At 50.9% G+C, this 12717-nt stretch overlaps 1 protein-coding gene across 3 annotated transcripts in view; it reads right to left on the bottom strand.

Moving 5' to 3' along the window:
- Positions 1-12645, bottom strand: part of phactr2 (phosphatase and actin regulator 2) — a 203460-nt gene extending 190815 nt beyond the window's left edge. For all 3 annotated transcript variants that reach the window (XM_085979209.1, XM_085979212.1, XM_085979210.1), the window contains exon 1: positions 12234-12645. In XM_085979209.1, the coding sequence (XP_085835335.1) occupies positions 12234-12276 (43 nt within the window). In that variant the 5' untranslated portion in view covers positions 12277-12645. The remainder of the gene's footprint in view (positions 1-12233) is intronic.
- Between the last annotated feature and the right edge of the window lie 72 nt (positions 12646-12717).

Raw genomic sequence — 12717 nt, 5'->3', positions numbered from 1 at the left:
CCCCGCTCTTCTTCAATATAGTGCTGTGGGATCTTTTACGTCCACCTGAGAGGGCAGACAGGGCCTCGGTTTAACTTCTCATCCTAAAGATGGCCCCTCCGACAGTGCGGCGCTCCCTCAGCACTGCACCGGAGTGTCAGCCTAGATTTTAGTGCTCGAGTCTCTGCAGTGGGATTTGAACCCACGACCGTCCGACTCAGAGAGTGAGAATGCTGCCCACCGAGCCACGGCTGACAGGTGGATACCCAGGATATCCTGGGTGGCGGCGGGGGGGACAGAATTTTTGGCAAGTTGGAGTTCACGGAGAGAGAGAGGATGGGAAGTTAGCGAGGTGGGCATGAGAAGAATGGAGCCTAGATGTGATTTTATCCAACACAACCATGAGAGGAGAGCGTGCCCGGGTCTCTGAGGTGTGCTCAGGATGGGAGAGACTCCCTACAGCGAGCGCAAAGTTGCACGGTTACAACTTACACACAACACAAATTACGGTATAAGCAAATTATTTTTGATAACAGTTTGTTGCTTGCATTACACCCAAGTCTGCTTTGCATATGTTTCCCTTGGTCTGTTACAGCTCGGCACATCACCAGACTCTGGTTCAGTGTCACGGGTATGAAGAAGGGAATGTTTTCATGCAAAGCAATATTAGAAAATGGAACAAGGGGCTACTGAGGTCCAATCAGTCACACTGTTTAGGCGGGAGTTAAACACTTGAAAAAACAAAATATTAAAAAAGGAATGTGATTTATCGCACCTTTCACATCTCAAAGTACTTGACAGTGGATGAGTTAAGGAAAGACTTGCATTTCTACAGCGCCTTTTATGACCTCAGGTCATCCCAAAGCCCTTTATAGCCAATTAAGTACTTTTGAAGTGTAGTCACGGGATTGGGGGTAATATTCCGGCATGGATAGAGGATTGGCTATCTAACAGAAGGCAGAGAGTTGGGATAAATGGTTCATTCTCAGAATGGCAATCAGTAACTAGTGGTGTTACGCAGGGGTCAGTGCTGGGTCCCCAACTCTTTACAATCTATATTAACGATCTGGAGGAGGGGACCGAGTGTAACATATCAAAGTTTGCAGATGATACTAAGATGGGAGGGAAAGTAGTGAGTGAGGAGGACATAAAAAACCTGCAAGGGGACATAGACAGGCTAAGTAAGTGGGCAAAGATTTGGCAGATGGAATACAATACTGGAAAGTGTGAGGTTATGCACTTTGGCAGGAAAAATCGTAGAGCAAGTTATTATCTTAATGGCAAGAAACTGGAAAGTACTGAAGTACAAAGGGATCTGGGGGTCCTGGTGCACGAAACTCAAAAGGTTAGTATGCAAGTGCAGCAAGTGATTAAGAAGGCCAATGGAATGTTAGCTTTCATTGCTAGGGGGATAGAATATAAAAATAGGGAGGTATTGCTTCAGTTGTACAAGGTATTGGTGAGACCGCACCTGGAATACTGCATACAGTTTTGGTGTCCATACTTAAGAAAAGACATACTTGCTCTCGAGTCAGTACAAAGAATGTTCACTCGGTTAATCCCGGGGATGAGGGGATGGACATATGAGGAGAGGTTGAGTAGATTGGGACTCTACTCATTGGAGTTCAGAAGAATGAGAGGCGATCTTATTGAAACATATAAGATTGTGAAGGGGTTGGATGCGGGGAGGATGTTCCCGATGATGGGTGAAACTAGAACTAGGGGGCATAGTCTTAGAATAAGGGGCTGCTCTTTCAAAACTGAGATGAGGAGGAACTACTTCACTCAGAGGGTGGTAGGTCCATGGAATATGCTGCCCCAAAAAGCTGTAGAAGCTACATCATTACATAAATTTAAAACAGAAATAGACAGTTTCCTAGAAGTAAAGGGAATTAAGGGTTACGGGGAGCGGGCAGGAATTTGGACATGAGTCTAGGTTCGGATCGGACATGGCCCTGTGGGTAGCGGAGCAGGCCCAGGGGCCGTGTAGCCCGATCCTGCTCCTATTTCGTGTGTCTAATTCTGTTAGATTCAGGAGATGGTTCTGTGATAGTAGATTGGCGGTTAGGATCAGATCAGCCATGATCTTATTGAATGGCGGAGCAGGCTCGAGGGGCTGATTGGCCTACTCCTGCTCCTATTTCTTATGTTCTTATGTTCTTAATCTACAGAAATTTTTTGAGGATGTAACTGGTAGAATAGATAAGGGAGAACCAGTGGATGTGGTGTATTTGGACTTACAGAAGGCTTTCGATAAGGTCCTGCATAAGAGATTAGCGTGCAAAGTTAAAGCACATGGGATTGGGTAAGGTACTGTCTTGGATAGAGAACTGGTTGGCAGACAGAAAGCAAAGAGTTGGAATAAACGGGTCCTTTTCCGAGTGGCAGGCAGTGACTAGTGGGGTACCGCAGGGATCGGTGCTAGGACCCCAGCTATTCACAATATATATTAATGATCTAGACGAGGGAACTAGATGTAATATCTCCAAGTTTGCAGACAACACAAAGCTGGGTGGGCGTGTGTGCTGTGAGGAGGATGCAGAGAAACTCCAGTATGATTTGGACAGGTTGGGTGATTGGGCAGATGCATGGCAAATGCAGTATAATGTGGATAAATGCGAGGTTATCCACTTTGGTGGCAAAAACAGGAAGGCAGATTATTATCTGAATGACAATAGATTGGGAAAAGGGGAAGTGCAACGAGACCTGGGTGTTCTTGTGCACCAGTCACTGAAGGTAAGCATGCAGGTGCAGCAGGCGGTTAAGAAGGCAAATGGTATGTTGGCCTTTCTAGCGAGAGGAGTTGAGTACAGGAGCAAGGATGTCTTGCTGCAGTTGTACAGGGCCTTGGTGAGACCACACCTTAAGTATTTCGTGCAGTTTTGGTCACCTTATCTGAGGAAGGATGTTCTTGCCATGGAGAGAGTACAGCGACGATTCACCAGACTGATACCTGGGATGGCAGGAATGATGTATGAGGAGAGATTAGGTCGATTAGGCTTATATTCGCTGGAGTTTAGAAGAATGAAAGGGGATCTCATTGAAACTTATAAAATTCTAACAGGACTAGACAGACTAAATGCAGGAAGGATGTTCCCGATGGTGGGGGAGTCCAGAACCAGGGGTCACAGTCTAAGGATAAGGGGTAAGCCATTTAGGACTGAGATGAGGAGGAATTTCTTCACCCAGAGAGTGGTGAACCTGTGGAATTCTCTACCACACAAGGCAGTTGAGGTCAATTCATTAAATATATTCAAGAAGGAGTTAGGTATATTTCTTAAGGCTAGATGGATCAAGGGATATGGGGAGAAAGCAGGGACAGGGTACTGAATTTGGATGATCAGCCATGATCTCATTAAATGGCGGAACAGGCTCGAGGGGCTGAATGGCCTACTCCTGCTCCTATCTTCTATGTTTCTATGTATTTTAACTCCATAACCCTTAATAGCCTTGCCTAACAAAAATCTATCAATTTCAGATTTTAAATTTTCAATTCATCCCCAACCGCAACGGCTTTTGGGGGGAGAGAGTTCTAGATTTCCAGGACCCTTTGTGTGAAGAGGTGCTTCCTGACATCACCCCTGAACGGCCTGGCTCTAATTTAAATGTTATGCCCCCTTGTTCTGGACTCCCCCCCCACCAGAGGAAATAGTTTCTATCTACCCTATCAACCCCTTTTATCGTTTTAAACACCTCGATCAGATCACTCTTGCTCTATAATCCTTGATGCCATTACCAAACAGAATTCTAACTATCCCCGTCTTGAAAGCTTCAGTTGACCTCCAGTATCCACAGCCTTTTGGAGAGGGGAGTTCCAGATTTCCACTACCCTTTGTGTGAAAAGTGCTTCCTGATTTCACCCCTGAATGGCCGAGCTCTAATTTTAAATGTCCCCACAACTTAACTCTTAAAGCCCCCATATCTTTCTGGTGAACCTGCACTTCACCCCCTCCAAGGTAAGTACATCCTGACAGGAATCTTGCCATTCATGTGGAAATGACTTATGAAATGATACTGGGCGGCCTGCTGGTGGCGCTGCCCAGGGAGAGTATAAATACTCGGGCACGGGCCCAGCTTGCTCAGGACATTCTTTAACAGGAACTAGTGAAGGACACAACGAGATCTCCATGTTGAAAAACAGTTGATTAAAGCTTTGTTTAACGCTTAGACCAAGTGCCTAGTAGTTTTCTTACGTCACATCCTTCTTGAGGTGCGGTGCCCAGAACTGGACACAGTGACTCCAGGTGGGGTCTGACCAAGGCTGGGTACAACTGAAGCATCACTTCCTCCCCTTTGTACTCCAGCCTTTCACGACCTCAGGACGTCCCAAAGCGCTTTACAGCCAATGGAGTCCTTTTGAAGTGTAGTCGCTGTTGTATTGTAAGGCGGAGAGTGGCGTGGGCGTGCGTTCCAGTGAGATGGGTCAAAGCAGCAGAAGGTTCTGCCACCATAGTGGGGTGTGGGGGGAAGAGGGGGTGCAGAAAAGCCCAGAGTCAGGTTACCGATGGGTGCTGTGTGGGATACAAGGAAGGGGTGTAACAATGGAGAAATTTAAAGAGAAGGACCAGGATTTTAATTTCAATGCATTGGGAGCAGGGAGCCGGTGCAGATCAATGAGGAGGGTCGGCATTGGGTGAGAGGGACTTAGTAAAGAAAGAAAGAAAAATCTGCATTTATATAGCGCCTTTTATGACCTCAGGTCATCCCAAAGCACTTTACAGCCAATGAAGCACTTTTTGACGTGTAGTCACTGTTGTAATGTAGGAAACGTGGCAGCCAATTTGCACACAGCAAGATCCCACAAGCAGCAATGTGATAATGACCAGATAATTTGCTTTTAGTGATGTTGCCCAGGACACCGGGGAGAACTCCCCCGCTCTTCTTCAATATAGTGCTGTGGGATCTTTTACGTCCACCTGAGAGGGCAGACAGGGCCTCGGTTTAACTTCTCATCCTAAAGATGGCCCCTCCGACAGTGCGGCGCTCCCTCAGCACTGCACCGGAGTGTCAGCCTAGATTTTAGTGCTCGAGTCTCTGCAGTGGGATTTGAACCCACGACCGTCCGACTCAGAGAGTGAGAGTGCTGCCCACCGAGCCACGGCTGACAGGTGGATACCCAGGATATCCTGGGTGGCGGGGGGGGGGACAGAATTTTTGGCAAGTTGGAGTTCACGGAGAGAGAGAGGATGGGAAGTTAGCGAGGTGGGCATGAGAAGAATGGAGCCTAGATGTGATTTTATCCAACACAACCATGAGAGGAGAGCGTGCCCGGGTCTCTGAGGTGTGCTCAGGATGGGAGAGACTCCCTACAGCGAGCGCAAAGTTGCACGGTTACAACTTACACACAACACAAATTACGGTATAAGCCAATTATTTTCGATAACAGTTTGTTGCTTGCATTACACCCAAGTCTGCTTTGCATATGTTTCCCTTGGTCTGTTACAGCTCGGCACATCACCAGACTCTGGTTCAGTGTCACGGGTATGAAGAAGGGAATGTTTTCATGCAAAGCAATATTAGAAAATGGAACAAGGGGCTACTGAGGTCCAATCAGTCACAGTGTTTAGGCGGGAGTTAAACACTTGAAAAAACAAAATATTAAAAAAGGAATGTGATTTATCGCACCTTTCACATCTCAAAGTACTTGACAGTGGATGAGTTAAGGAAAGACTTGCATTTCTATAGCGCCTTTTATGACTTCAGGTCATCCCAAAGCCCTTTATAGCCAATGAAGTACTTTTGAAGTGTAGTCACTGTTGTAATGCAGGAAATGCGGCAGCCAGTTTGCCCACAGCAGGATCCCACAAACAGCAATGAGATAACCTATTGTTAATGGATAGATTTTGGCCAGGACACCAGGAGAACTTCCAGCTCTTCTTCGTGATGTGGAATCTTTTATATCCACCTGAGAGGGCAGACGGGGCCTCAGATTAACGCCTCATCCGCAAGACGGCACCTCCGACAGCGCAGCATCCCCTCAGTACTGCCCCTCCGACAGTGCAGCGCTCCCTCAGTACTGCCCCTCTGACAGTGCAGCGCTCCCTCAGTACTGCCCCTTTGACAGTGCAGTGTTCCCTCAGTAATGCCCCTCCAACAGTGCAGCACTCCCTCAGTACTGCCCCTCCGACAGTGCGGCGCTCCCTCAGTAATGCCCCTCTGACAGTGCAGCACTCCCTCAGTACTGCCCCTCTGACAGTGCAGCACTCCCTCAGTACTGCCCCTCCGACAGTGTACTCTCCCTTAGTACTGCCCCTCTGACAGTGCAGCACTCCCTCAGTACTGCCCCTCCGACAGTGCAGCGCCCCCTCAGTACTGACCCTCTGACAGTGCGGCGCCCCCTCAGTACTGACCCTCTGACAGTGCAGTGCTCCCTCAGTACTGCCCCTCCGACAGTGCAGCGCCCCCTCAGTACTGACCCTCCGACAGTGCAGCGCTCCCTCAGTACTGCCCTTCCGACAGTGCAGCGCCCCCTCAGTACTGCACCTCCGACAGTGCAGCGCTCCCTCAGTACTGCCCTTCCGACAGTGCAGCGCTCCCTCAGTACTGCCCTTCCGACAGTGCAGCGCCCCCTCAGTACTGCACCTCCGACAGTGCAGCGCTCCCTCAGTACTGCACCTCCGACAGTGCAGCGCTCCCTCAGTACTGCCCTTCCGACAGTGCAGCGCTCCCTCAGTACTGCCCTTCCGACAGTGCAGCGCCCCCTCAGTACTGCCCCTCTGACAGTGCAGTGCTCCCTCAGTACTGCCCCTCCGACAGTGCAGCGCTCCCTCAGTACTGCCCCTCCGACAGTGCAGTGCTCCCTCAGTACTGCCCCTCTGACAGTGCAGTGCTCCCTCAGTACTGCCCCTCTGACAGTGCAGTGCTCCCTCAGTACTGCTCCTCCGACAGTGCAGCACTCCCTCAGTACTGCCCTTCCGACAGTGCAGCGCCCCCTCAGTACTGCCCCTCCGACAGTGCAGTGCTCCCTCAGTACTGCCCCTCTGACAGTGCAGTGCTCCCTCAGTACTGCCCCTCCGACAGTGCAGTGCTCCCTCAGTACTGCCCTTCCGACAGTGCGGCGCCCCCTCAGTACTGCCCCTCCGACAGTGCAGTGCTCCCTCAGTACTGCCCCTCCGACAGTGCAGTGCTCCCTCAGTACTGCCCCTCTGACAGTGCAGTGCTCCCTCAGTACTGCCCCTCTGACAGTGCAGCGCTCCCTCAGTACTGCCCCTCTGACAGTGCAGCGCTCCCTCAGTACTGCCCCTCTGACAGTGCAGCGCTCCCTCAGTACTGCCCCTTCAACAGTGCAGCGACCCCTTGCTAGATTACATTCTAGTCTCTGGAGTGGGCCTTGAACATGACAGAGTCAATAACTGAACCAAGCTGGCATATAAATTGTGAGGGAAAGAGCCTGGAAATGGAATCAGAGCCGACAGCTCCAATGTGGAGCTAGTAACAGCACAGTACGATGGGACAAATGGCCTCCTCCTGTCGGGAGATTTTTATGATTCCATGGTTAACTACAAACGATGAGCTAACATGGAAAAAAGATGAAGGAATGGCAGATGGGAGGAGAGGGAAATGGCACCGCTGACACTGAGTAAGAGCATTTTGCTTGGCTTGTATACAAAGGAGTGCCCAAAACATCTTGGCTGGTCCCCGACTGTGCCCAACAGAAATAGGAACCAAAAGCAACAAATTGACAGCATCTGAAACTAACCGCACTGCGCCAAGCATTAAAAGGAAGCCAAACTTCCCCACTCCCACCCCCCTGCGACAGACACGTTGTGGACAAGAACTTCCCCAACAAGCAGCCAAAATACTCAAAAAAGAATCCTTTCCAGAAACTTCCCTCAATGCAGCGCCATCACCCCTTTAAGAAACATCCTTTAGTTTAACAATTTTACGAAGAAACAACAACAGCTTGTCGTAGAGTCACAGGGGGAAAAATTCAGCTGCTTTGCGCCTCCTGTTAGAGCCCTAAGAGGGCTATAATGAGGCACAAAGCAACTAGCGCCGGCAACGCCTCCCTCGAAATTCAGCGGGAGGTTAGCGTCAGCCGTAACCGTTAATGCCCCGCGGCACTGCGCCACTGGTGATGACGTCATCGCCGTGCGCAGCACCCTGCTCGCGCCCCAGCCGCGATCTTTGGTAGCGCCCCCTGACTTACCGCCGGATGGGGAACAGGGGGGTCTACCTGCGGCCGGGGCGGCGCTAATTAAAGGGAAGGTGCCGGGCGGCCATTTTTGTTGCTGGCTGCCTGCCAGCACCTGCCCGCTTTGCCGTCCCCAGCCTCCTGACCCGCCCCCCACCCCCCGCGGAGTGCCGGCTGCGCTCCGTGAGCCCGGCACTTCTCTTGAGCGCCGGGCTCTTTTGCCGGCACTCCCGACCCCTGGTGGCCCAGCTGGGCCCCGGGTCACGCTGCGTAAGGCCCCTCCCCTTTAAGAAGGGTAGGAAGGCCTGCAGTACCGTGGCACGTAGTGCTGCGATATTCCCTCACAGCGCCCCAAGAGGGAGGCGGACTGCTTCCAGTAGCACCCCGCTTCCCTCTTGGGGCGCTTCCATTGAATTTCGGTCGTGGGGGGGGCGCTAATTTTTTCAGGTCGCTAGTAGTAGTGCCCCGGGGAAGTTAGCGCCCCAAAGGGGGCGCGACTCAATTTTTCACGCATAGAGTCATAACAGCACAGAAGGAGGCCATTCGGCCCATCGAATCCGTGCCGGCTCTCTGTAGTGTAATCCAGTCAGTCCCATTCCCCTGCTGTATAGAAACATAGAAACATAGAAGATAGGAGCAGGAGTAGGCCATTCGACCCTTCGAGCCTGCTCCGCCATTTAATGAGATTATGTCTGATCATCCAAACCCTAGCACCCGGTCCCTACACTGACAGCCATCCCACCCAAGCCCTATCCCCGTAACCCTGCAAGTTTATTTCCCTCAAGTGCCTATCCAGTCTCCCCTTGAAAACATCAAGTGTCTCCGCTTCCACCACTTCCGTCGGCAGCGAGTTCCAGGTCCTCACCACTCGCTGCGTAAAAAAGTTTTTCCTCACGTTCCCCCCGTATCTCTTGCTCAAAACCTTCAATCTGTGTCCCCTAGTCCTTGTACCATCAACTAGTGGGAACAGCCTTTCCCCGTCTAGCCTATCCAAACCTGTCATAATCTTGTACACCTCTATCAAATCACCCCTCAACCTCCTTTGCTCAAATGCAAACAAATCCAGATTCTCCAACCTGTCCTTGTAGCTAAGATCCCCCATCCCCAGAACCATTGTGGTAAATCTCCTCTGCACCCTCTCATTTGTATTTACACAGCACCTTTAATGTAGTAAAACATCCCAAGGCGTTTCACGGGAGTGTTACACGACAAAAAATTCACACTGAGCCACATAAGAAATTAGGCCCGGTGACCAAAAGTTTGCTGAGAGAGGCAGATTTTAAGGAGCGTCTTAAAGGAGGGAAGAGAGGCGGACAGGTTTAGGCAGGGAATTCCAGAGCTTCGGGCCCAGACAACAGAAGGCACGGCCACCAATGGTGGAGCGATTAAAATCAGGGATACTCAAGAGGGCAGAATTAGAGGAGCGCAGATATCTCGGGGGGTTGTGGGGCTGGAGGAGATTACAGAGATAGGGAGGGGCGAGGGCCATGGAGAGATTTGAAAACAAGGATGAGAATTTTGAAATCGAGGCGTTGCTTAACCGGGAGCCAATGTAGGTCAGCGAGCACAGGGGTGATGGGCGAACGGGACTTGGTGTGAGTTAGGGCACGGGCAGCTGAGTTTTGGATGACCTCAAGTGTATGTAGGGTGGAATGTGGGAGGCCAGCCAGGAGACAAAAACCCCCCAGATCATTAGAATTTCCCTTTCCATATAATCATTTGAATGGCAGCTCCTCCATCCAAAGATGTGCGGGCTAGGTTGATTGGCCATGATAAAAAAAATTGGCCCTTAGTGTTAGGGGGGATTAAATACGTGGGGTTACGGGGTTATGGGGATAGGGCTTAGGTGGGATGGCTGTCGGTGTAGGGACCGGGTGCTAGGGTTTGGATGATCAGCCATGATCTCGTTGAATGGCGGAGCAGGCTCGAAGGGCCGAATGGCCTACTCCTGCTCCTATCTTCTATGTTTCTATGTTTATGTTTACACTTACTTGGAATTGCTGTCCGTAACTAGAGCCTCCCCTTCCTGCTTTACGTTAAATCCCCAGGTGACGCACGATTCTCTTAGAGACATATAAACGTTCCATCGCCAGGGAGACACTCACTCCCCATGGCAAGACTTATCCGATGACTCAAACCAGCACCTCAAGTCACAAGATGCGATTGGCTGAAGAAGGCCCTTCAGCCCTTTACATTTGATATCCTTTTGCCCTCACTCCGTGTTGCCACCTGTCCTCCCCCAACCACTGTAACCGTTGCCCTCACTCCGTGTTGCCTCCTGTCCTCCCCCAACCACTGTAACCATTGCCCCCACTCTGTGTTGCCTCCTGTCCTCCCCCAACCACTGTAACCATTGCCCCCACTCCGTGTTGCCTCCTGTCCTCCCCCAACCACTGTAACCGTTGCCCCCACTCTGTGTTGCCTCCTGCCCTCCCCCAACCACTGTAACCATTGCCCCCACTCCGTGTTGCCTCCTGCCTTCCCCCAACCACTGTAACCGTTGCCCCCACTCCGTGTTGCTTCCTGTCCTACCCCAACCACTGTAACCGTTGCCCCCACTCTGTGTTGCTTCCTGTCCTACCCCAACAACTGTAACCATTGCCCCCACTCCGTGTTGCTTCCTGTCCTACCCCAACCACTGTAACTGTTGCCCCCACTCCGTGTTGCCTCCTGTCCTACCCCAACCACTGTAACCGTTGCCCCCACTCCGTGTTGCCTCCTGCCCTCCCCCAACCACTGTAACCGTTGCCCCCACTCCGTGTTGCCTCCTGCCCTCCCCCAACCACTGTAACCATTGCCCTCACTCTGTGTTGCCTCCTGTCCTCCCCCAAACACTGTAACCATTGCTCTCACTCCGTGTTGCCTCCTGCCCTCCCCCAACCACTGTAACCGTTGCCCCCACTCCGTGTTGCTTCCTGTCCTACCCCAACCACTGTAACCATTGTTTGTTGCCTCCTCTTCAGGGTCATTAAGATTCCTGACGAAAGATCAGCGACCTGAAACATTAACTCCTGTTTCTCTCCACAGATGCTGCCTGACCTGCTGGGTGTTTCCAGCATTTCCTGTTTTTATTTCAGATTTCCAGCATCCATATTATTTTGCTTTTTTGAATAAAGATTCCCTGCTGAATGTTGAAACTCTTCTCTCTTTATCATTAAAACCTCCCGCTAGGTACAGAAGCCCGCTAGCCCAGGTTATTTTTGTTGGGCAAGGGTATTAAGGGCTACGGAACCCAGGCGGGTAGCCGGAGCTAAGGTACAGATCAGCCTTGATCTCATTGAATGGTGGAACAGGCTCGAGGGGCTGAATGGCCTCCTCCTGTCCCTATGTTCTAGGGGAGGCAGCCCACTCCCGACCTCCAGTGATGTTGCTCCCAAACCGATGATAGGAGGTGTAAACCAGCACAGCCGTCGCCACCACCGCGCCCCCTCCCCCTTTCCCATCACCATCCCCCCCCCCCACTCCTCCTCCTCACTGGGAACAACTCGGTCTGTGATTTCCCTCGACCGCTGCCCCGTCTCATCCGGACGGAGCGGCAGAGGATCACGGTGCCATTGCGTGTCTCCAACGCAACACGCTCACCTTTTCGGTCCCAGTTTCACACCATGGAACGTTACGGGAGTTGTAAAGGAAGAGGAGGAGAGGCAATCGGCATCAACAGATTGGTGCACCCTCAAGGAAAGAGTCTCTGAATAGTAAAGATACCCTCCAGTCCAGGCGACAGGTGTCTGACGTAAAGCTACGGCTCCAGCTGGACGGATTTTGGGATATTCAGCAGAGTAAGGGTTAAACATCAATGTGCACATTCAGCACAATAAGTACGGGGGCGGCGGGGGGGGCGGGTGTAAATGTAGATAAGCAAAACAGGACAGAGATGAACAGCACAGAAAATCAACAGGATGTCTTCAAGGTAGAATATGCAAAGCAACTTTAAAACCACCTCAAGTAATTAATTTCTGTTATTTGGTTAGCTGTTTTTTTTTTACATAAGGATCACAGTTTTAACTAACTTTTAGGAGAAAACTAAATTAGTTTTTTTTTTAAAAGAAAGTCCGTAACTCCATTCAAACTTCCCTCAGTCACGGCTGAACCAAGAGAGGGTGGCTGCACTTTTACTCACCGCTTGCAGGCTCAGTGAGGCTCGACACTGAGGTCTGCCCCATTGTCTTCCTGCTTCCACAGGAGCCTTTTTATCCTCTTTCGCATGAAGTCAACAAATCGTCAGAACAGTCCCAGACGCTCCACAGCCTCGGCTCCTCCACCAGTCAGGACACCACGAGATCATTTCACGTTCTTCACTGCAGAGAGGACTTTGACGTTCCCACACAAAACACGCACTCACACACACACACACTCACTCACTCAACTACTGATTGAAAACTTTCCCGTCTCCAGCCTCTCTCTCCTCTCCCTCTCTCTCTCTCTCTCTTTCGCTCTCTCTCTCTCGATCGCACACCCAGTCCTTTTTGCTTCAGTCTCCAGCCCCTTCTGTTCCTGCTCAGTTAGAATGCTTGTCATTCCTTTATGCAGATTAACTCGGAAGGGGTCAGAGGGCACGGGGAGGGAGTCCCAAGCTGGTACAGGGTTTATTGGAAAGCAAATTC

This window comes from Somniosus microcephalus, chromosome 3, assembly GCF_052327205.1.
Source record: "Somniosus microcephalus isolate GS21.2 chromosome 3, FLI_Smic_1.0, whole genome shotgun sequence".
NCBI classification, from domain to species: Eukaryota; Metazoa; Chordata; class Chondrichthyes; order Squaliformes; family Somniosidae; genus Somniosus; species Somniosus microcephalus.
This window is presented reverse-complemented; position numbering and strand designations above follow the sequence as displayed.